Genomic DNA, 25,888 nt, shown 5'->3' on the forward strand with positions numbered 1-25,888 from the left:
CAATCATAATTAAGTTCCAAACACAGAAAAGTAGCTTTTACATTTTAAGTCCTAGCATAAAGGCTATACTGCTGCATAGCTACCCTCTGCCTCATCTCTAAGGTCATGGGGGCCAGAATTTCTATCCGTCGAAAAACCAAGGAGAAGAAAGTCTCAGATGCCATCAGGGTGGAGCTTTTTCATGGGGTTGGTTTTTTTTTGTTTAAATAAGAATAAAAAGCAGAACCTCATACTTTACCAGTGGGAATCACCAAGCAGCAGACTCTCACTCTCTGCTCAAAAAACGAATAAAAGACACACAATTAAATTTTATTGTACTTTTGCAGGTAAATAACCAACCCCAAACTTCTGCCAGGAAAAGCAGTCTACAGAAAAAAGCCAACAATGGGAACAGAGAAAAGCAGCACTTGTTTCAGAAGAATATTTTAATTCAGTCTTCATATAAACTATTATTAAATACACATTACACAAGTATCTACACAAGACAAAACTTTAAAAAAATAACTCCTGCTGTCCCTGCAACAGATACCCTCTTTTCTCCTCAAGTCCACAAGAAAGCTAAAACAGAAACCAAAGCAGTAACTGAAGTTAATCAATATTAATTATTAATAAACAGCAATCTTAATGTATTTCCTCACATCCACATGGAAGAAACTCATGAGAAGAGTTACACCAGGCTCAATTTTAGGATCCAGAAAGTTTTTATTCAAAGTGACACAAGGGCATATGAGCAAAACTGCTTTCCTCTAGACAGGAAAGTTACACAAACCTCACCTGAGTACTGAGCTAGTTTTATGAACAGAAAGTCTTGGCAAGAAAGGCCTGGTATCCCCATAAGGCTGATAAGAGTTTACTATTACACAACAGTGTTAAGTAGTTGATTAATCATCTTCTGTATCACAATTTTCCATTCTTAGGACACTGCTGGCTTAAGCTTCAGCAGCTGGAGGATAACACTACACCAAAGACATTTTGGAAGTTTCCCTCTTTATGAAAGGAACGTACGAACTGTGCCCTTTATTGTCCCCCTGCAGATAGGGCATTTTCTAAGGGATGGTGCACAATGTTTGCATACCACTAAGTGACCACACGGAATAAAAACAATGGAAACTTCTCTGTCCATGCAAACTTTACATGTTCTTTCCTCCTGCAGTCTTCTTAATTGCTCTTCCATAGGCAAACCTGAAAGAAAATATTTAACTTTTTAACAAGCCTGAACATACATGCATTCTTGTTAGAATACATCCATGTTACCCTTTCTTTCCCTCTCTGTATTCACGAAATATAGACAGTAGTAAGACAATAAGTACATTTTTCAGAGTTCAGAAAGTGGCATGCAAGGAACTAGTCTGTACATTCCACTTCTGTGAGACAACAGCTCAAGGGTTGGAGGCCAAATATAGTTCTTGAGACCAACCCCATCTTTGCATTTTAGCAAATGCTGTACTTTTCTTGCTTGGGTATTTGAAGCCCAGAGCACAGGCTGACTGGTGGAAGTGAGCTGTATTCAGGCTTGTATACTTTTCTGCAGTCTATTAACTTATTAAACTACAGGACTAAGAACCAGAGCAAACTCAGTCCTACACTTGATAAGTTTTTAGCTACCCCACTGTTGGTCAAGCTACATTTTAGGACACCTATAACCCACTCTGGAAAAGCAGAGATGATGATACCTGCTGTGAAATGCTAACATACTATTCACTGTCCAGTCTCTTACCAAATGCCTGAAAAAAAATATTGTACTAGGATCAAGTCCAGTATGTGCTTAAACTGTCAACCTCCAGAAAGCTCCACCTATGACATGAAAGCATATGTAAGAAGACAGCTTGCAGCAGACACACTTGCTTTCAAGTCTGTGCATGCACTTCTTCAGCTAAGTCCATCTTACCAAACCAGAATTAGGGACAGTGTAAAGCACAAAACCTATTTCTTTAGCAAAGTCATCTTCTTCTTTAAGATGTTAGCTGTTTGTCTCACAATACCGTTTAAAGTAAGAAGGTAGAGTTTGAGGTACCTGAAGCATCTTCTGTGGGAATATACTTCAAGTTCTTCTCCACTAAAATAAAAGAAAAAATCCTTAGTCATTTGGCTAATCTACATTCAAACAGCATCTGACTTTTTTTTTTTAATCTTTAGGTTGCTATGACAGCACTGATTATGCATTTCTACAAAGTTGTATCTTTAAAAGAAGAAAGAGACAAACATACCAAATAAATCTTTGTACAATACAGGGTCACAATCTCGTAGACAGTTTCTGAATATGCTGGCTGCTTCGTTTCCTTTCACTAAGACTGTATCTATCAGTTCCCTTGCTTGCAGTGCTGTCTGAGTCTTTTGCTTAATAACATCATGTGTAAGTTCCGTGATCACTTTGGCTGACAGCAAACTCTCGAGGATTGGAAGTACACATGTTAAACGTTGGAATAAAGCCATTCGGTTCTTCCGGATTAAGGACAAATCATCTGGAATGCAGAGAATTAGATGTTTGTTAAGAACACACTACTCCAAGTTGCATTTCTGCTTAACAATAACTGACACATAGTTTAAACTCTGTTTGAAATGTTCACTTACTACACATTGTTGATTAAGAACTAAGTTTTGGTGGCATTCACACAAACAACAGACTTAAGAAAACCACATACAAGCAGCTTCTGAGCTCAAGCCTTTTCACCAATGAAGCCTCCTGCTCCCACATCTAACTTAAATTATCTGAGGGGATTTTGTCTAACTTCACACTAGCAAGACTCACTTAGAATTACAGAATACCAAGTTGCAAGGGACCTCGAGCATCATCTGGTCCAGCCTTTCTTGGCAAGGCATGAGCTAGATTAGATGTCCCAGCACCCTGTATAGCCAGATCCTAAGTGTCCAGTGTGGGGGAATCGACCACTTCACTGGGGGATTATTCCAATGGCTGATTGTTCTCATGAAAAATTTTCCCTTGCGTCCAACAGGAATCTCCCTGGGAATAACTTGTGCCAATTACCCCTCATTTTTAACATGTGACTCCTTGTAAAAAGGGAGTCTTCAGAGTCAAAAGTGGCAGTCAAAATCATGTCCAAGATGCAGATATAAATCAAACTTTTCTAAGAGGTGTCCAACAGAATTATGTGGAAGAAAACCAAGTACAGCACAACAAGACTTGTGAGATTGCCTTTTTTTTATATACAGACTATCACAAAAACAAAAAAAATCATTTTCATGAAGATTTAATGGCTGGATTCATCTGTGCTTTTTTGATAGAGAATGCAAGTAGGAAAGCAGCAGTCTTAATTCAATTTATAATTGGGAAGTTTCAACACTGCTTCACAGACTCAAGAACAGTAGGGTTTTTTTAGGCTTCAAAACTTGTATGTTATTAAAACAGTAGGAAACATTGAAGACACTCAAACACAGTTAAATAGCTGACCTAAATGGTTTGAGTCAGACACAGAAAAAGCTGAATTTTAGCAGTCTTACAGAATTTACATTTGTAAAAATTTCTGGCCTCTTCTATGAGCTGGGTATGGCAGCTTACCAGCAAGTGAAGAGGGTCAGGTGATTTTGAACCCTATGCACCTGTATGTACCACCCTCCTGAAGGTAAACAAAACAATTCCCAGACTGCTAGTTCCATACAGATACCCTGACAATGCTTTTACAGAAGACAATCCTAACAGTAATTAAGTAAACCACTTACTGAATAAAAAAATTATAAAAGCTCTACATCACACAAGCCACTTCTGCTTTCACTTTTTTTCGTGCCTCATGCATACCTGATGCCACTTCTTCAAATTGTTTCTCTTTCTCTTCTTCCCTCTCTTCATGTTCAGCAGTGAGCAGATCAGACACAAGATCATGAATATCCTTGTAGTTTTCCCCAGTGGCCAAGATTTTACTTTGCACTGTCTGCTTTATTAGCCTTCTACAGAATCCCATCTCCAGTGCAGTTTTAACCACAGGTGTATTCATCATGATTACATCTTCTGAATGATTCTCTCCAGGTTCAAAATGAAAAACTAATCAGAGGAAAATTACCATCAATAAAATGCCTATACAATCCAGAAGTCAGACACAGCAACATTATCTACATGAATACCTAGCATTAAAAAGCTTCAATGGTTAAATAGCTGGTTTTAAGTAGTTAGTTTAAAAAATTGAACAGTTTCTTAAATACAACTGAACTGAACCCATACTAAATATCAGTCCATGTGAGGCTTTCACTAAAATCTAGAATAACCCAGAGAAACCACAGATAATTCCATTGTTTCTTACCAGCGTTTTTTATACTTAGTAATTTCTAGTTTCAGCCTTGAAAAATGTTGGGGGTGTGTTAAAATTCAAAGTTTAGAATAATACAATTGTTCTATGACAGCTCTTGATCAGTATTTTCCATTCAACATACTAAGCACCAGACACGTGGGATTCTGACTCACTGTCCTCAACCAGCAGGAACTCCGATAACCCACTCACCCTCTGGGAGTTTACTTCCACCGTAACTACAGTCCAACTCAGAAAGACTTCACTTTATCAGCTTGTCCTACCCTCTCCTTGACCACTACTTCCCAACTCTGAGCATTTATCTAGCTACACTACTAAAAATGGAGTTGCATAACTACATAGTCATGACACCCTCTAGCAACTGTTCCACCAAGTTCTATACCATAGCTCAATTTAACAAATGCCAAATTGATTTAACCCAACCATGAAAGTAGAAAACACAGATACAGCAGATGCCAAGCATTCACAAATCTCAGTGTGATCTGTTAGTATGAAAATAAGGAAAATGAAAGATGAGATCTCTTAAAGGTGCTTCCTTGAAGTTTGTTCATGTAACAACATTAGATAGAAAATCCTTACAATAGTGTTCTTTCCAAGAAAATGTTAAGAATTGTTAAGCAAATCATCTCTGGATAGCAAATCACCTTTGGATAGCAAATCATTAAGTTTGCAAAATAATAGCATCGCAGAACAGCTTGGGGAGGAATGGACCTTAAAGACCATCTAGTTCCAACCAAAATGCTGAGAAAGTTAAAAAACTTTAATATACATACTTGGGGGATGAGCGTTTTCATCTACAGAGGTTAACAAGAGCTGTGGAAAACAAAAGAACTACATTAGTATTAAAAGTATTGCTTTTCCCACTACATACCCTTCTAACACATTCTTCCTTCATCAGCCATGCTAAGATTTTTATTTGAAAACATATTTGTACACCTATATAATCAATATAAAGTTAGTGCTGATCACTTCCATGAAAAAGAACTTCATGGAGAGTTCTTCTTCCATGAAGAAGTTGGCTTACTCTTGCCATAAGAGTTATGGATAGAAATAACTCAGGCTGTCCACAACTGATTTCTGAAATAACAATTACTGATTGGCATTACTCACTGAAGTTTATATAATCAGAATTTCCCTCTCCTGACACGAAGGAGTTCACTGGCTCATGACACTTTCCGTACGTACCTGTCCAGGTTAATCTCTACTAGTTCCAGTCCATTAGCCGTGGTTCAACATTGGCTTAATTTCTATGCTCATGAAGAGCACTTACCACATCAGAAACCAGTTGAAAGGTATGCAGAAACAAGGCAGAAGGGTGGACTGAACTCCCCAGAAGAATGTAGCAGTCTTTTTAAAGAGAAAGAAGTTACAGAACAGTAAAGTTTACCTGTTCAAGAAGATGGGGGAACCTGGCCTGAATTTGTCTTACAAACTCTCCTCCTTTTACACGAAGCAGATACTCACATCTGAAAGATTAAGTATACTGAATTATACTTTCTATTGCCAAAGGAAAAAAAAGATACATAAGAATCAAACACTTTACAGTAACACAGCATAACTTAATTATATGCTTCTCTTCCTTCATAAGGGAAAAAGTTCTCTTAACTGGAAGCTTGATGTAGCCTGGTGACACTTTGATAAAGCTTTCCATGACATTCAGCCATCAGTAGGCTTGGGTATATAAATGCAGCAGCTTTACATTCTGCTACCACTTCTAATCAAAATAGCATGTCATGAGAAATGTCACAGTGTCAGCATCACTACACAGTACACTGATAAACTGTTTCCATTTCACATCTTGGCATTCTTATCTCCCACTTAAGTAATTCAAAGTAAGTTTGCAACATTTAAAACCACTATCAAAGCCAGATCTACTTCACTAAGGCAGAATGGATCTCTTTAGCTCATCTACTGACAGCCATAACACAGAAGGTAGTAAAAGTGTCATTTAACTCTATGTATATCATGTAGTCTAACAGTAGCTGGTAAATTGCCCATGAAAGACTAGTTGATCTATGATGTAAATTATTAGCTTTCCTGAAATTAAGTGCAGCTACCTGTCATGTAGGCAGAGATTTCCACAGGCACAGAGAGCAATTAAGTATGCAACTGCCATTTAATTATGGGGGATTAAAAAGTTACATCATTTTTCCAAGAGACATATTAACAGCTGCTGAAATCTTCACAGGCCTTACCACACCTATGAAACTAAACTGCACGAGCCGAAAGACTGGTTCAATAGCTTTCAGCATGGGCACAGAACTAGACCAACAGGGTTAGATGTTCCTTCTACTTCATTTCTCAGCAGCTTTTGCTCTCCAAAGTCTGCCCACTGACTGCTTCTCTTAGGTAAGTATGCTCACTAACAATGCAACCTCACAGCTTTTAATTATGAAGTGGAAAGCATTAAATATCATGCTTAATGAAGAAATGTTTTAAGGTCACCTTAGCACAACAGAGCTTTTAAACAGAGGTACATGAAATACATCCAAATAAAGGAGTGAATTTGTACATCACATAGTGAAGTTAAACAGAACTATGAAGCGCAGTACATATCTGTCAAAATCAGAAGTATTAAGGATGTGAACAAATTATGCTAAAGATTTTGCAAGTTACCTTGGAAACCACTTTGCATGCTCAATCCATGGATCATCTCCAGATTCCCAGCACCTTAAACCACCATCACAGCAAAAACACCTGACATCATCGTTGTGGCCTTTAAAAGAAACAAGGCAAAATATCTAGCAAACATTCACACCATTTATGTAAATGATGACACAGCAGTATGAGTAAACCCAGAGACTTCAGTGTTTCTTACCTACATAGTAGAAGCCAGCATCTGCAAGCTGTTCAGGCTGAACTAGAATTCTAGTTGGCCAATTTATGAATGTTTTAACACGTGCTTCATGGGTTTGCATGCTCACGTTTGAAACATTGAAACTTTGCTGGTCTCGGGTGAGGCTCTCCAAAAAATGGCAGTTAGGAAAATGTCTCCGATGTTCTGACATAGCATTATCTTTTGGTTCCCAGTTACTCAGCTGACCACCACAGCTGAAACAAGCAACTTTGTCTGCTGTCCCCAGGTAGTAAAGTCCAGCCCTTGCCAGATCAGCAGGCGAGATAAACGTCAGTGGCCATGAGTGAAAAGTGCGTAGCCTAGCATCTTCTGTACTCATGTGAGGATTGTGAAATTTAGGTCTCAAGAATGAAAGGTCTTCAACTGCCCTAGCAGTTACTGGGTCTTGAGGAAAACTGAAAAAAGAGCCACTGAAATACCCAACTTGTTCTGAACCTTGAGAAAGTGTCATGGAACGTAGAGATGGCAAGAGACTGTTTACAACCGGAGACGAAAAGGTAGAATGAGAGGGCGCTTCAAGGTTGTTAACTGAAAGCGCACTTTGTATAAAACTGCAGCTAGGATACAGCTGTTTGTGTCTTTCCATAGCATTATCTCCTGGTTGCCAGTTATCCAATGTTAAGCCACAACTGAAGCACTTAACTTTATCTTGCACGCCAGTGTAATAAAACCCAGCCCGGGCAAGACTTCGTTCTGACACCGGCACGTTGATGGGGAAAGTAGAAAATGTTGACATTCTGTAGAGCTCACAAGTTAAGTCATACTTCAGTTCACCACACAGAGCACTCCGCTTCATGATGCTAGCCAAGAAAGGGCTGTTCTCCACTATGTTCATAATGGACTATATTTGGAAGAATGGGACAAGTCTTCCTCTGGGAGGTAGTTGTGTGCAATAAAGGCAATTTGGAATAACCCCCATCTGTACAAAAGAAAGCTTGAAAATCAAATACTTGAATGTGCAACTTTGAATGCATATGTGAACAGAACGAGTCCCATGATTAACAGCCTTTAAACATCTGGGAAGTTTTTGTATTTTAGTTTATACAACTGCTACCTGTGCAAAAGCTGCCGAATCCCATTTTGGGAATTGAAGAAAGCATATCAAAAAGGACTCTCCCTTGTAACATCTAGTCATAACATGCTTTCCTTGTACTGTATATCTGGGAAAGCAGTACCAATTTGTCAGGCTAGTAGAGGTGGGATCCAGACAGGGAAAACCTCAGATGAGTTTACCAAAATCCTTAGTCAATAAAGAAACTAAAATGGGGTGCAACTAAAACTACACCGTTTTTAACTAAAACATGTGTTAAGTGACTTAAGAACTATTTCACTGTAGACAGCTTACACATGTAAAGATTTTAGTTTGTATACCTCATTAGGAGGCTGAAAATAATGGTTTACCAAGCTCAAATGGCAGATGAAAAAAGAGCCCCTGAACTGACGTTACTGAACTGATCTGGAGTATTTGCTCCTACTAGACTTAAAAAAAAAAAAAACAAAAAAAACAAAAGAAACCAACCCACCAAAAAAACCCCAACCCTCAACTTCCGTGTATTGTTGTAATACTTGCTGAGACTAAAGAAGTTAGTTTATACTCAACTTCACATATCTTAACTACTCAGCTATGAGATAAACAAATCCTCTACACTGCCTCTGACGCATGAACTCTCCATTAACAAGCCTGGAGTAACCCCAGGCTTTTCTGTTTATAACACTGTCAGCACAGAGAGCAAAGCGTTTCAGTTTTAACCTGGTGCCTTAGTTACAAGTATAGAGTTATCAAATTTAAGATAAATTAATTGCTTTGTGTCAGGACATTCTAATGCTTTATGCCACTGAATTAAGTTCTTTCTGTATGCCATGCTTATGGCATACAGAAGCAAACAGAATCCTCAGATTAAAAAAGAAATAAAATTTGAAGCCTTTGTTTCTTTATTTGTGCACAGAACTACCTCCCAGAGTTCAGACTGATGTCCCTTTAAGGTGCCTACGCCTCCATATTTATGCTGAGTGTTCACAAGAAGAAACTGTATCTATAGTTTCAATCATTGAATTCTTTCAGGCAGAACAAAACCTGCAAAGATGAGAGAGAAGCATTTCAAAATACACAAAATCAGGATAGCGTAATGTCTATGCAAATAGAGACTACACAAATTGAAATATTAACATCTCAAGATAAGCTTTTTTTGTAATGTTAGCTGGAAAGTTTCAGGGATCCAACTTTACATACTGTGACATGGAGTGGATTTTACGCAATTTCCTGGTTCCTGACATATGCAAATCTATTTAATCTGCAATTAAATATTAAAATCCACATTCACCTTCTAAACAGTTGCTGAACTTTTCTGGCAAGTGGATGAATCAAGCTGCTTGATCACAAGCTGTATAACTGAACACAGTATCTTGTAAGAAAGAAGTTGCATCCATTTAAATGGGTTTGCAGATTCTCAGACAATGAAGATTCAGTTTTATGACACAAAGTTAAATTAAGAGTACTGAAATTTCTTATTTAGGCAAGTCCAATGATACCTAAAGCACAAGACATCAGCAAAACTGAACTTCATAAAAAATTTAGGGAAAAGCAAAGATGAAATTCAAACGCTTTTAAATACATAATTTCACATTTATTCATATAGAGCAGTCTAGTTTACAGTGCCAATTCCTACAATTTTCTTCCAGGAAAGACTCAAAACAGATATACTTGTCATGACCAGAAGCAGCCCTAGGAAAAACACCTACTGGAAAACAGCAAAGCATTTCCTATTCATCTCAACAGCTCTCAGCAGATTTGTTCTTAAGATGGTCACACTATTACTACTACTAGCTTCTTAATCACCGAGCACATTAGTTACAAACGTCTTACACCAATCCTATCCTTTAACACCAATGGTAGGTCTAAACGTATCAGCCTAGACGAATCCTGCTAATCCAAGAAATTAATTCAGCTTCTGTACTGGACAGTCAGATACCTCAGAGCAAACGCTGGAAATATCAGAACAAACTGAGACCCTACTAAACTTAAAACAATTAGGATCACTTAAAGCTGAGATCCTGACTCATTTTCTACCAAACAGTCTTTAAATATTATCCTCCACTATATCCCTGAGTAGCCGTGATTTCCACAGCTACCCAACTGCTCGGAATCTCAAGAGCATTTTTTCTTCTGTTATCCTGTAGTATCACCAAGAAGTTAGATAAGTCCAGAGCAGTAAAATTTAAAGTGCAGCAACCTCAAAGCTCAATATTCTTCTGCTCTTGCGCTATAACCCAAGTAGAACACGTTCAGCTTCTGAGCATTTTCCGCTAAATTCACAGATCACGTTCCCAGTGGGGTATAGCAGCTGCCCCGTGCTCCTCCGCGGTCCCCACCGGCACGGCCGGGCCTCGCCCGCTGCTTCTCCACCCTCACGCTTCCGCCTCCGACCTCCCGCAGGGACCAAGCCCCGCTCCTGAGCGGCCATCCTGCAACGTTCCCCTCCTCCACCGGACACTCCTGACTGGGGCACAGCAGGCCCTCAGCCCGCCCTTGTTCTCCACAGCCCCGGCCAAGCCCAGCGGCACCGCTGACGCGCATCTCCCTGCCCGCCTCCCCGCCAGCGGGCGCAGCTCCCGTCATGGCCCACACAGCAACAGCAGCGCAATCCCGGCAGGGCCCCAGCAGGCCGCTGCCCTGCCTGCCCGCCCGCACCCTTCCCCCACACTCACGGTCTGCGGCCGAGCCTCCCACAGCAGGCGGCCCTGGTGCGCGGCCCAGCCTATATAGAGCGTCTAGCAAGGGGCGCGGGAAAGGAAGAATTGCCCCCAGCCACCACCGCCCAACCCGGGAAATGCCGCACCGGGAAACCCCCGGCAGGGGCCGGACGCATGCGCGGCCGGAAGGGGCGTCACCTCCCGTCTCTTGGCACCTCCCGCCGGCCCCCAGGGTTGTTCGTTCTCTGCCCCCCCGTACCCCAGCGAGAGCTTCCGTGTGGCGGCCGCCGGCGGGAGAAGCGTTCCCCGGGGCCGCCTGTACCGCTCACCCCTACCCCTGTTCCTTCAGACCTGCCCCTGCTCCTTCAGCCCTGCCCCTCTTAAGCCCCGCCCATTCCTCTCAGCAGTGCCCCTGCCGGCCGGCCTGTCAGTCCCGCCCATGCAGCTCTGAGGGGGCAGGGTGCGGGCAGGTCAGGGGCAGGCTGTGGTGTCAGCGGGACGTTAGGTACTTTCCTCCCGGCCGGGGAAACCCGCCGGAGGAGCGTGCTTCCCCGTGATGGGGATTTCCAGCTGCGTGGGGCTGGCGGGCGGCCCGCGTGGCCTCTGCACCCCGCCGCCGGGAAGGGGAGCGGCCCCGGCCCACTGCCTTGCTTGCGGGACATCGGGCTGCACTGACGGAAACGAGAGCGGCTGCTGCAGGGGAGCCCCTCGGGTCGCTGCTGGGTTCCCACTGCCGCTGCTATCCCCACAGCGACCGGAGCCCGCTCCTACAGCTTTGCTGACCGCAAAGGAGTAGCGAGGAGGGGACTTGCTGCAAACGCCGCAGGTTTACCTTGTTCTCCTCGACAGCAGCTTGAAACTGGCCATTTTTACTAATACAGGCAGCTCTGCAGAATGCAAGAGGGGAAACAACACGACCGGTGAAAGACTTCAGTCATTGAGAGTCACAGGGGAAGACCAGAAGGAAGGTGAAACACAATATAACTTTCCGCTGGAGGGGATTAAGACAGTGTCTGTGCATATAGAAACGTGAAGAACTTCCACAGCAGGTACCAGATCACTGACCGAAGCTCAGAATCTCCCAGCACAGTCATGGTCTTGTCATTTCTTACCAAGAAACAGCAGATACATTTTAAGAAGCCTCATTTAGTAATGTCAGAATGGTTGAAGGGAGTTTACATAACTGAGAACTGAAGAGTAAAAATAAAGGAAGTATAACTGAACAGAGCATTATGACACTAGCAGGTAATTTTCTGTAACAGAGTTCCAGTAAGATGAATTTGCAAGAGACTCAGTCATATTTCCTAAAACGGTTTCAAATTTCCTGTAATGTGATGACATTTATCATGTATAACAGTACCGTCTTGTCAAATTTCAAACAGCCAGCTGTAGTGGCAGCTAGTATAGCATAGCTTCTACTGTGACACCATTTAACTCCACATAATTATAGACAGAAACATTTGCTGTTTCAGCAGTTGCACAAAAATGCCTCTGATTAAAAACTCCTCTTAAAAGTTTACAATGGTTATCAGATCACTGATAGGCCATTTTAAGGAAGCTGCTGACATGGAGAAGACAAGATTTAAAACCTGAGTCAGCTGAAAGTGATGGGGTATGGGATTTAGAGTTTTATTGGACATGGGGAACTGTTAGGAAGCCAAGCTCTAGATATGTACGTGTGTGTGTAACTCCACCTGTCGCCACATATCTGCCCATTCACCCTCTGTAGCCTTTGCCTCCTTCCAACTTGGCAATAGATTGTGCTTTTCCTCCCCTCCCAGGCGTCCAGGTAGGCAGTTTCAGGCCTTTCATTCTGCTTGGCAAGCCTCCTGTCGCAACGAGGAGGGAGTCGAGGGGGAGGAACAAAATAGCAAGCTGAAGGGCTTGTAATAACAGAAAAATAGGTGTAGCTGCCCTGAGCTGATGGACTTTTTCTTCTTGCTTTGCCTCTTCCAGCAGAGTAGCAGCTCCCCCAGTTCTCCATTCCCAGCAATTCCTTAGCTTTTCAGAGAAAGAGGTAAGAGGGAATGTTACCCACCAACTTATCTGCAATTATGGATACTCATTTCCCAAAGGACATGAAGTAAGAACATGACTATAAGTTTCTTCTTAGGACTGAAATTCCTGAGGCACAGTGCGTTATCATCAGCATCCTGAGCCTAGCTTCAACCTGGGACCGACGTCACTCTCCAGAGGCAGAGACTGAGGACAGCAGTAGTGCTCAGGTCCTACCCAAGCTAAATGCAGGCTTCAGCTTTGGTTCTCAGGCTGTGGCGCATCACAGTGGGACTGAACCTTATTATTCCAGCACTTTCACCTGCTGCAACAAGCTTTCAAGATTACAGTTTTGACTTAAAAACCAGTAGGATTAATAAAGTGAAGCAAGACACTCTGATACAGTCAACGCATTCAGATAAAGTTGTCCTCAACCAAAGGAAACTGCTTTCTTACAGAGGTCCATCTAATCACAGAGGTGGAAGTGCTAATCAAAGTTTGGCTGCCACATTACCACAGATTATGTAAATAGACCTAATGGCAGTGTTGGCTGAAACAACAAAGGTGATGCAGCAAATTTCTGGAGGTGAAACACAGTAACCCTACAACATGAGTGCATTATCAATGCCAGCATGAAATAGCACAGACAGCCCTTGAAGTACCTGATGTAACCACATTCCCTCTCTTCTCCGAGGGGCCTGATGAATGTCAGTCTCCCCATGCTGTCATTCTTTGACACCTTCTTCAGTGTTCTGTCTTCCACAGCATTAAGAAGCCTGGCTTTAATGGTGCCTCTGTAACACACCCCTAAACATCTATGAAGAGGAAGAGAGGAAGAAAAGGCACTGTTACTTGCCTTTCCACTGCTAATGCTCTTCTCTCCCATAAATTACAGGAAAAAAAATACTGTTACCTAGTTTCTCACCACCATAAGTGACTGTCGGAATATCTCACTAGATTTCAACCTCACCAGTTACACAACTTAAGGACAACCTTAACAACCTGACATGCACAAATATTAACCATGGGTTTTATCTTGTGTTTTCTGGAGATACAACCAGCTCAAAGTAGCAAATTCATCATGTCAGTGCTACCAAGGATATGATAATAACATAATCTGCAGTTTCAGTGATACTGCTCTGGTCTTTTATCCTGGCCAAGAGCGTATCCCATAGTTGCTTTTTCATTTTACAGACAAGCATTCAGGTAGCCAGAAAACAAACTCCCTAAAACATTATATGTATTACTTCAAGTGTATCTGTAGCCTACCTCGCTGTTTATATATAGAAATTATGGAAACTATCTTAATTCCGAACTGCTTTTATGAGTGAGAAACAAGACATTTCCCCAAGGCCTCACAAGGCTTCATCAGGAAGCCACACAACTCAGCTGGTGAACTGAGAGATGGAAGGAGACTTCTATACCCACTCTCCCACCAATCTAAATCCACCTATAAAGCCTGTATTAAAAAATAGGAACAGTTATTGCTGGCTAATGCCCACAGTTTTCAGCTTATCAAAGATATCAAATGACTCCGTGGAACATGATCTGCTTATTTTGAACATTGGAGCATTAGCTTCATTGTGAGCATCAAGCCTCTTTCCAGCAGTAAAGGGGTAGGTTTTGGCTGTTAAGCTGATCTAAGATGGCAATTAGCTCTCCACAAAAAACTACCGAACAAATTTTCTTTGGAAGTTGTGGTTCATCAACTCCTTCAGGTCTTAAGAGGAGGATAATGATGAGAGAAACAGGAAAAAATAGATATTAAGGAAAACTTAGGAAAACCCAACTTGATGCAGAAAATATTAACTGCAGGTAAAGTTGCACTACCTATTTAATTTACCAATTAATCCAAGTCCCAAGAGCAGAGTAGTTCTGACATGCAGTACACATGAGATCAGCAAACACTGTTTTGATAAATTAGGTGGATGCAAACTGCCCACTTTGTTTTGGCTAAACACAGCAACAGGGCACCTGCTTCTAGACTAGCAGTAGCTATTAGCTTTTTTAAAAAATTAGACCTTTTTATTTGTATTTGGGCATATAGCAAAAAAAAAAAATGTAAAAAGCTCGTAAGACTCAAATATCATATCTAGACATGAAGGGCACCCATGACTCATTGCAATAACCTCAAATGTTCAAGGGATTAAAAAAGCAAAACCCAGAGCGTACATCTCGTTGCTCCCTTACAGAAGGTCAGTATATTTGCAATCTGGAAAGTTTCCATTCCCTTTGCACTCAGACAGTTTTGTTTTCCACATCCTCCTACACAAAGGATCATGAGTACAAAGGTTAAAGTTTACCTGAATCATTTGTGGGTTTTCTCAAGTTTAGTGCTTAGTTAAATTCTCCCATAAGCCATAAAGAGTCTCAAGAATGTATCAAAGTCACACTGAGTAAGTTGAGGCTTTTAGATCAGTCAGAAACTCTCTTTCATTGTTACTTACTTGGATGATAATAAGGGTTGGAATGAGTTGCTGGAAGATCTTGATAAATGCTGAGTTCAATTCCCTTTTATTAGATTTGAGAATCTACTGACTTTTCTAAGTTTTATTCTCTGCTACCAGGAAGACTATTTTGTTCTTCTTGATGGTATAATAAACATTACATTCAGCAGGAGACAGGAATGTGAGAAATGCCAAAACAGAGAGAATTGGACTAAAATAAGCCACATTTATATGGGAAGAGGACCACCTATATATCCAGGAATTTAAAAGGCTGCTATTCAGTTGCATTGAACTGTGTAAATTCAGAGCTCCACATTCCTGGCTCTTCCAAATGAGTTCTCTTTCTAAAAAGCAGGTTTCTTCCTGCTGTCATGGTAAGAATATTTCTCTAGATCTTATTTCCCTCATTTATTCCTCATCATTCCTCTGCAAATTTTACATCCTTCCTAAAGTGTTTAATTTGCTTTAGTTGAACTAGCTGTTGCTATTCACGTTCTTGGGGGATCTTGTATGTTGATACTCCTTCAACTGGAAGAGAATCAGATGTGGCACTGATTTCCTGAGGATAACACTGGAGGTTTACCACTAAGACTACTGCTAGGTCCAGAAATATACAAGTGGTTTGTGAATCACGCTCAGTGTGACTGCATCACACCTTACCTAGGAACTGGATCATTGCTGTGCTGAAGCATTTTATTTAGAAGGCCAGCTACCTCAGAAATTAAATCAGAGGTTAATATTCAATTTATGGCTGCTAGCCAGAAAATACTAGCTTAACCTCTTAGCAAAGGCTCATCATCCTTCTTCCTCTTGTCACTATGTTTTTGCTTCAAATACACTCTCATCAAAATATTACAAATTTAACATAAAGTCTAAGTATGTGCACTACCTAGTATGCACTATGTAATGTGCATTTTTTTTTCTGTAGTGCACATTAGATTACTTTTCATTTATTTACTCCTGCAAGTACCAAAAAGACAGGGGTTTCAGTACAACTGCAAGTCCTTTCTCAAAATATTCTTCAGGAACACAGCGTATACAAAAAGAAAAAGCTGAGCTTTTCTGTTTGTTCTGTTTGTTTGGTTTTGTTTGTGTTTTTTTGTTTGTTTCATAGTTGTTGTTTGTTTGGGGTTTTTTTTAGCAGCAACCCATGCCTTCACTGACTTAAAATCTGTCTATCTCAGTACCAGCCATCCCAGGTAGCAGATAATCTGTTTATGCAATGGAAAGCATCTCTACCTCTAATGCAACCATTTGGGCCTATTATCTGAAGTTCAGTGTTACTAATTATGATAATCTAAAAGGTCACTCAAGTCCTTTTTTGGAGAAAAAAAGAGTTTGCATCCAAATAGAAACATTCCTGACTTGGAAATTTGAAGTGCCTGTGAGTGTAGCTGGCTCAGGGAGCAGCAGCTAGATTCTGAGTTCATTACCCCACAGTGTTGCTGAGACGGAGGGTACAGCAGCCTTGGAAGAGAAAAGGGTCCTTTGTTACTGTGTTGGGTAATTTCAGCAGAGAGAGACCATTTTCAGCTGGAAAAGCACTGTCCTGAAAGTCACTGGGATCAAAGAATGTGAAGGAAAGGGACGAAGTAAGATTCTCCTGTGCTTCCATTATGTGAGATAAAAGAAACAAAATAAACTACCCCACTGCTAACACCCAAAAGCAATGAGTGCATGTTTTCAGGAAAAACGAAAACCTGGTAAAATATGCTTGTACAGTGTCTGGAAAACAAAACCCCAGCCTCTGAGGCTTTAAAAAGTCATTACTTTAGAAAACATTAATGTCATAACTAGACCTGAAATGGATTTTATCCTGCTTGGAGAGTAAGGCACAGACTTGAAATAGACAAGACCACCAGTTGTGAGATTCAAGGTGCTGTGCTTTCTTTAGGCTCTGGTAATAGTGAAGATTTAATTACTGTCTGAGGGCTGGCACAGAAGAAATCTGTGTCAATATCAAATATTTCAAATCTTTAAGCACACAGGATCACTTCTAGCACCACCTGCCCATTGAGAAGTACAAATGCAAGGGTCTGAGTATGAACATTCTGTGGTTTGATACTGGCCTCTTGCCACTTCCTTATGACTTCCTTGGTTTTATTCTAGAGGAAGTTAACTCAAGGCTCTTCCTAATGCAGTGTTGAATGGATATCTAACTGTGAACCTGGTTTTTGCCTGAGCTTTGTTAAAACACATGCTGTAGGTCTCCAGAATGCTGTCTCCTTCATTTGGCCACACAATTATAAGCATAAAATAAGCTACTGTGAGAACATATCCAAAATAAAGCAGGATATCTTTCTCCGAAAGAATATACAACAGTTTGGCATCAGCCCAGAACTGTAGGAGTTTCTGTTTTCTGTGGGTCTGTTTCTCTTACTTGGAAACAATAGTGGTATTCATGCCTGGGCAGCTCATGAGGTTACCACTTCTGAAGCTGCATTTCTGAATATGCAGCAATCACTATAAAAGATGCATCATACTTCAGACCTTAGCATATTCAGTGTTACCACAGTGATTTCCCTTCTGCTGGCTCCTACAGAGTAATTAACAAAATAATTTGTTTTGAAGTGAAACATTGCATGTACATATGAAGCAGCTCAGTCCTGCACACAGACATGTAGATCTGTGGGCCAAGGCTTTGTAGGTTGAAATACATATACGCAGTGAGGGCTGTTCTTTTGTTTGTGCCCTTTCAAATCTCTCTTTCCCCTTCCAGTCAGCTTCTTTCTAGCCAATGTTAATCTTCTGCACACAGAAAATGAGCACATTTATACAATAACCTGTTTGTCAAATGTTGTTCTGTCCCTTTAGTTATTCCACCCAAGTGGTTTTCAGCTGACAAGTTGTCAGCTACATCATTTGCAGGTTGTCAGGCCTCCCATGTTACAGTGTATTTGCCCAGCCCTAGCAAGAAAGACTGGCTTTTTCACAGACAAAGATAAGCTACAAAATTCATTGCAAACCAATTTCTTCTGTTCAATAAATAGTTGAACAAAAGGCAAGCCTCTGCAAAGCAATGCGTGTTTGTCTTCTGTAATATAACACTATGTCAGACACCACAGAAAGCTATAGAAAGCAGGCATGCTACAGTAGCTCTGCAAACAAAGAGAGATGCTGACCAGCAAAACTCTTTAGGAAACACCAAGAAAAAGGGTGCAGAATTTAAAAGTCAGGCAAGAGAAGAACAAAGGTTTCAATGATGCCATTAGCAAGAGAGAACAATCTAGTAAAATGTAGACACACTGTAGAATAGATGTATATATCTGGTCAGTCTTTACAGTCAACTGAGAAGAAAAAGGTGCGTTTAGGATGCATTTTTTATTAAATCCTGAAATAGATACTTAAAAATGGATTAAATGCACCATGCTATGTTAATTGCCAAGGAGGTGAGAGAGTTAAGTCCCTAGTGAGCCTCTTCTGAGGCTATTAGGACAGATAATGCAAAACAAATCTGGTTTTTGTCTCATGTTTCTGTAACATCATGGGAGACTAACATAACTAAAATATTCAGATAAGGGAAAATTATAGATAAGTCAATGTTTGCTCCAGATCTACATGCTTCTCAGTATGTGGTTTATGAATCAAAGGCAGGAACCCAACAGTTGTTCCCATGAACTGGGCCAGTGGTCTGTCTGAGGCACTCTGCTGCTGTTCTAGGAGCTGCAGAAAGTACAAAAAATTCTACAGCAGAAAATTATGAGTAAACACAGCAGATCTTCAAGTACCTCTGTCTTTAAGCTTCTGTCCATTTTCACTTTTGTTTCATTAAAGGCAGGATTTGATAAAACTGCAGAGAAATGAAACTGAAATGTTCGCTTCTGGGTCAAGGGATCGGAACCCTTGAGCTAGTTGTTTGTCTTTTTTAAATGTACTGCTTGAGAGTGTGGTTTTTTTAGAAGATAACCAGGAAAGGGTCATTGTTTTACTGGAATAATTACACAGAATGAGTGACAACAATAACATATTCTTAGTAGGACAGTAAAAACTATCTGTAGATGTCCACTTGGCCTGACTGAGCTCATACAACACCAGCCCAGAAGGCCCAGTCTTGGTAGCCTCTTCTCAGCAGTGAGCATCTTTTCTGGGGTTGGGCTGCTCCTCCTTGTGGCTCACTGCTGTCCCCACTGCCACCTCTGAGCATGAAAATCCAGGTACCCACCAGCCTTGGCAGCTGTGTCTCACATGTTAGCAGCAGTTCTGCCATCTTGTCCTCATTCTGTATGTCCAACAAGTAAATGCAGTAGGTGACTGCTATTTACGTGGCCAGACAGGAAGAGAGGGCATAGTGATAAACTGCTCATGGGGAGGATGGTACTGCAGAAAAGCGCTGCAGCATGTTTCACGCATCAGGAGTTCGGAAAGCTGAGCTGTCTATGGGCTGGTTCAGACACATAGAAACTTTGAACTTTGAACACACTTAAGAAGTGTGGCGTGGAGCCAGATTTCACAAGACAAGAGTCAAGCTAATCAAAATGATCTGGCTATTCCCATTAAGGGCTGCGTTTTCCAGAGTATGATCTGTCATGCAGCATGACAGTGGGATTTTATTGCCAAAGAGTCATCAGTGGAATCCTCACTTCGGATTGGTTTCTGGGGAACAAGATTTTAGGGGAGGCAGGAAATTTGGCAGGATTACCCTCAAAGTTTGTGAGAATCATGTTTGAGGCTGAAGGAATGAGAGTTCATGGGCTGAAGATGGATCTCCTCAGCCTATGGAGCCAAGGGCTCAGAGGAGAGAGGCACAGCACTGCTGCAAAGCCAGAGTGTGGTGAATATCTGTTTTTCCAGCAGAAGTGTGTTCAGCAGCGAAAGTCCAGCCCTAGGGTTCCTCAGGGTAGCTACAGTCATCAAAACATTACAGACCACACACCTCTACAAAACACTGCTGTGAAGAGAGGGCAGTGATACAGCCAGACACTCCTTTGGCTTCTCCTTGGCATTCCTCTTGCCCCCAAACCCTTCACCCCTTCACCTCTTGCATCCAGCCACTGCCGAGCCCATGAGGCCATGCTTCCCCCATCTGTGCCCCAAAAGGAGCCACAAACAGCCATCTCCCTCCCTGAAAAGTTACTGGGTCTTGTTGCCTCACAGCATAAAAGAAGCCAGGATTCAGGTATATCCATGTTTCCTGGGCAGCCTGTGAACTGGAAAAGGTCCAGCCCTGGCAGATCATGGCCACTGCCTGAGTTAGTGTCACCCACATCATCCAGTGTGGTACCCAGTACAGAGGACAGTGTGGTCATGTCCCTGGCACTTGACCACGCTCCTGGAGCAACAGCTGTTTCTTGGGCTTTTCACATAGAGTTTAAGTGGCTAAGAGGTCAGTGCACATCAGCAAGTCATAAACTATAAGTTAGGCCATTAACCCCAACACTGCTTCTGGTCACAGGAAGTTAATAAGGTAAAAACTGGGAGGAAAAGGGAGAACAAAGTACAGCATTGTCTGCAAGTATTTAACCACCCATCTGCTGATGAGTGCTGGGGATGCCTGGAGTTGGGTTGGTTTTGTTGTTTTCTTTTTTTCACAAAACCGGAGTTCAGAAATACTATTGCAATTGTCCACAGAGTTATATTACAAGAATTAATACAATAGATGTAATCACATCACGTGCTATGTAGGTTTTTCTCATCAATTTTAAATTCAGAGAATCCTCCCCTTCAGACATACTGAGCCACTTGCCATTTGGTGGGTTGTTGACTCTGAGAATTAGGGTTAGGAAACATTTCTGGCTCTTCAAATCCTGATCCTTCTCGCTGTGTGCTGCTCCACATGGGATGGGCTCTGTGCTGGATGCTGAGGCTTGGGCTCATCTCTCACACCAGTTTAGAAGTAGTTGAACTTGGAGAGGTGTGTGTTACAGGTTAAACTTTGGGGTTTTTTTTCACCAATCTTTCCTGTATCAGCTGATTAAGAGAAAAGTTGTGTTTCCCCCAACCTTTCCCTAGCAGTGTCAATTCTTTGCCAGCTATTTTTGAAAACAAAAGTAGTTTTAGTAGTGGCATTAGTCCATTAACTTTTCTCTAAAACCAAGATGGAATCACAAATTAATTAAGTTACAATCAACATCAGAGGAAAAGATTGTAGGTTTCCTTTTCTCTTCCTGTGTAATTAGGTATGATGAGTCTTTTGTGTTGCTTATCTCTATCCCATTGGAAACAGAGCACCAGAGTATGAAGCAGTGACCCAGGGAGCTCATTAGGTTTCCTGGCTATTGGATTTGCAGCGGTAGTTTTTTGAAGTGGTGACTTGGACATCCCTGAGGAGCACAGACATTCTCTGCCTGACACACAGCGAGGGAATGCAGAAAAGGGGCTGGTGGTGTTTTAGCACCACCAAGTGGACAAATAAAGGAAAAAAGTTCAATTTTGAGACGAGATGCACGGGTGCCCTGGGTAGACAATATTCCCACCATGGGGCTGGAACCCCAACCTCACCCACGTTCTTCTTTTTGACAAGTATCTCAGAAAGCTGTCATACACCTTGTCACCAAATCATAAAATAGTTTGGGTTGGAAGGGATCTGAAACATCATCTGGTCCAACCCGCTGTGATGAGCAGGAACATCTTCAACTAGATCAGGTTGCCCAGAACCACATCCAGCCTGGCCTTGAATGTCTCCAGGGATGGCGCATCCACCACCTCTCTGAGAAACCTGTGCCAGTGTTTTACCACCCTCATTGTAAAATACTCCTTTCTCACGTTCATCAGCCTGAATCTTCCCTCTTTCAGTTTAAAACCATTAGCTCTATTGTTACACTGCATGTGGTCAAGGAGCCTCGGAATTCACTCTAGAAAACATCAGAGCTGTAAATACAAACATGATATCTATAATAAATATAACTAACACAAAACCAAAGTGTTTAATTTGTAATACAGAATTTCAGTTGTCTCAGAACTAGCTCAGACATCTTTCAGTATTTTCTGCCAGTTCTGTGCCTCCCTTGAAATCAGTGCCTCATTAGGTAAATGACTGTGTCATTACATAAATTACAGGAAATAAAATCCTTAATGTGATGTTTCAAAGTGTTTCTTATACCTCAGCTGTTCAGTGGGACTTTGGACTCTCGTGGGTGGCTGCCCTTGGGCAGCTTTAACTGCTGCTCACAGAAGATATATGAAGACACGTAGCAGCTGTAGCTAAGAACTGCTTTCCCCTGGCACTAGATAAGATAGTTTGTTGAACGAGATAAAAGTGCACTCATCCCTCCCCCCACCCTATATTCCCTCTACTTTACTGGCACACTTTGAGCTTTGGCCAGCTCTGTCTCTGTGACTTATCAGTTATGGATCTATATTTTGGGTTATACTACAGCCTAGAGAGCCCTTTGTGCTGCTCCACAAATGCACACACTATCTCTTTACCAAAGCATTTAGGGTTGGCTGAGATAAGCCAGGGAAAAAATGAAAGCATGGGTTACTTTTGCTTTCATGGCAGCTCTGCAGCAGGACTACCACAATGGCCTGCGCCGTGCAAGGGGTCTCAGTATCCTCCCTCACCAAGATGGTGGAAAGCAGGCAGAGATGGCTCCTTTCCAAGAGCAGATCTGTATGCCCCTCTTCCCAAGAAGGGACTATATGCTGGTGTAGGAGACAAGGAGAGGCAACATTCCTGAAGTACATCCTGTAAGATATTAACATTTGGATGACTGGTGAGTATCCTCTGGGATACACCTGACTGCACTGCTGCAGCCAACAGAGCTCTCCTGGGCAGGGCAGACTGCACACATCCTTTCTGCAAATTCCACTTTTAACAGCGTGTTTGCTACTTGCTTATCACGTACAGCCTGCTTAAAATAGAAACATCTGAGAGACAGCTGATGTCTCAGATCCTCTCGGCTTTGAATGGAAAAGGAAAGTCCCCTTAAGAGGTTCAAAGGCTACAAATTATTGTTAACTTTTGTTGTGTACTTCTTCATCCCACACGTACACCTCCAAAGGTCAAGTGAACACTCAGAGCCAGGTCTGGCAGTAGATTTCTCAGCTGTTTTTAAGACATCAGATCACCTAAGTCCAAAACAACACAGCTGAAGAAAGCAAGGAGCCTAAATATTATTTTCTTTGGTAGGCTGGTTTGGTGGAAGAAAACCCACCTCCTACCTACCTGCCACCCTCTGGCACCAGAGGAGGCACTCACATCTTCAGCCCCAGTACTCTATAATACTTGACTGCTTTATAGTCCAAGTGTAGCAACTGTGGTAGTGTTCCAAGTTATCTATAACCCAGACTTGTTGGCTGTACTTGTTTAACCCTTCAGAGCAAGGAGAGAATTCACAACAGGTCCTTCACGTCATGGGCATATGGGCTGTGCCGCAGGCTGCTAGGTCAGGTGGGCCAGCATGGTGACACTTCTTACTTGCTCATGGGCACTGTGCAGCCCATGGGACTGGAGACCTGAACACATGGGGACACAGAAATTACTCAAAATCAGCTGAGATGTGGAATAAACATGTTAGATGCCAAACAGTAATCCCTATCATGACAAACTCCACCACCTTCTATCTTCTAAAATAAACTTGAGCCTTTCTTCCAGGACTGAAATGAATTGCAAAGATAGCAGGGGTCAAGGAAGCCTCTGAGCTATGGACCTTAAGTAAAGCAAGGTAATGAAAACTCTGAAAGGCAGATTTTTTATCTGTGCTTGACCCTAGAACTTCTTGCTGGTTCGTTCCAAGTAGCTTTCCACAAAACAGCTTAGCATCAGGTGCCTCTTGCTTTAGACATTGACATTTTGGATTCTTTCAGATCATCGGAGTCATCCTAAATGTTGCATGCAGGGAAGGAGGGTGCTTAACGTGGGGTTCAGCTTCCATTCCCCATGGGAAGCTCCTTAAAGTCCAGCTTTGCAGTGTTCAGTTTGTAAGCACATAAATCGTCTTTTACATCTGGTTCTCAACATCTGGGAGATCTGTTACCAAGCTTGTTTAGAAAGTACATTTGATCTCAGTTCTGGCTAGAGCAGAGCATCTGCATTTTGTCTCTCCTCATCCTGCATTGCCCAGCTGTTTGTTTGTGTACCAGCTTTCTGTGTAAACAAACCTGCTCCTGCTTGATTCATTCAGCAGTTTCACAGGCCAGCATCTGTGACCTTGCAATTCCCAGGCCTCCCTTGGAACAAGGCTGATTAAAAGAGACTTGTACTACCCCACATCTGTCCTGGTACCTCACAGTAATGAGAAAAGGGATACAGAAACCTACGACCATGTATGCATTTGAATACAAAGAAGATATTGTTCCAGCTCGCCCAGCTGTGGCAATGGCATTAAGGACACCAAAGTTTGTGCTATGATTTTCATAGTAGGAAGTCAAAGGCTTTAGAAAGCACGGATAAAGTACATTACTTGAGTGTCTCTTACCCATCTTGCCACATGGCTGGCTCAAACTCTCAGGCTCACTTACCTGCTGCAGTTGCATATCAGAGAGGTAGCAATATGGTTTATTTCCCAGCTGAACCTTGATGGAAATGCAGCTTAGAGAGCTAAACCTGGCTGGCTTAGCAGCATCCTCCATCTCTCTGCTCCTTCCCTGTATCTGGAAACCAACTTCTCAACCTGTCCACACCTGACCCTCTCCATGCCCTGATCCTCCCCAGGAGGCACCAGCAAGCAGTTAACCATTCTCCTTCTGAGCTTGTTTCTCACAAGCACTATCCAATGGTTGAGTAACAGAGAACAGATATGGAAAGGAAACAGGACAAGACCAAGCCAACAGCTCCTCACATGCATCACATCATCCTACCACAATACATCCCTCTAATCTGCAGTGCCACCTACCAAACCACCCAACTACATGTGCCTTCTCCAAAAGATAGTGAATGAAGAAACAGAAGAAAGTGTGTAAGGAGAGTTTTAAACCATAACAGAACATAAATAAAGAAAAACATTAATCTCCTGCAGTTCTGATCTCAGTCACTTTTCTGATGATGTCTGCAAATGTCTCCAGAGCAGGATTCAACAGCTGTGCAAAGGCAAACACCTCCTCCGTGCAGTATGCTGCCTCTGTGCCATGTTAGTGGGAAGGGAGATTTTCACTAATAGAAAAGCCAGGTAATTGCGTGTATTAGTAGATCATAAATTACTTTAACAATAAATTGTGTAAATTAGTCTGCAATTGAAATGCAATAGGCTATTTTCACAGCAAATGTTCAACATCCGCAGGTGGTGGAACAGTTGTCATCCCAGTGAGAAGAAAGTTTTCTTGTTGGGTAACAGACATGTCCATTAGTATGACTGTGATTAAACTGCTGGTGTTACCTAGCAGAGATTACATCACAGAGATTCATCACCAGCGTTCCAATGAGTGCCAGCCATCACGTGGAACATACAGGACAAACAGGTGATCAGGCCCAGTCAGCATGGGTTCATGAAAGGCAGGTCCCTTGACTGGCCTGCTCTCTTTCTGCAGCAGGGTGACCTGCTTAGTGGATGAGTGAAAGGCTGTGGATGTTGTCTACCTAGGCTTTGACAACATTTCCCACAGCATTCTCCTGGACAGACTGGCTGCTCATGGACTGGATGGGTTTACTCTTCGCTGGGTAAAAAACTGGCTGGATGGACAGGCACAAAGAGTGGTGGTGAATGGAGTTAAATCCAGTTGGCAGCCAGTCACAAGTGGTGTTCCCCAGGGCTCACTATTGGGGC

At 42.0% G+C, this 25,888-nt stretch overlaps 1 protein-coding gene across 5 annotated transcripts; it reads right to left on the reverse strand.

The window, feature by feature from the left end:
* Positions 1–269: 269 nt before the first annotated feature.
* On the reverse strand, positions 270–11,178 carry LOC308219114 (inhibitor of apoptosis protein-like). Of its 5 annotated transcripts, XM_080613679.1 has the most exons (10): positions 10,822–11,055; positions 9,069–9,190; positions 7,078–8,035; positions 6,876–6,975; positions 5,647–5,725; positions 5,033–5,072; positions 3,755–3,997; positions 2,208–2,462; positions 2,015–2,056; positions 270–1,182 (listed from the first exon to the last, which is right to left on the reverse strand). In XM_080613679.1, exons 3-10 carry the CDS (start codon positions 7,949–7,951, stop codon positions 989–991), a joined length of 1,827 nt encoding a protein of 608 aa, XP_080469805.1. In that variant the 5' UTR covers positions 7,952–8,035; positions 9,069–9,190; positions 10,822–11,055; the 3' UTR covers positions 270–988. The 5 variants fall into 5 exon arrangements, with proteins under 5 accessions (XP_080469805.1, XP_080469802.1, XP_080469801.1 ...); XM_080613676.1 differs by lacking the exon at positions 10,822–11,055 and adding an exon at positions 11,066–11,178 and having other exon boundaries at positions 7,078–9,190; XM_080613675.1 differs by having other exon boundaries at positions 7,078–9,190.
* Between the last annotated feature and the right edge of the window lie 14,710 nt (positions 11,179–25,888).

This window comes from Psittacula echo, assembly GCF_963264785.1.
Source record: "Psittacula echo genome assembly, chromosome: 3".
In the NCBI taxonomy this organism is placed as follows: Eukaryota; Metazoa; Chordata; class Aves; order Psittaciformes; family Psittacidae; genus Psittacula; species Psittacula echo.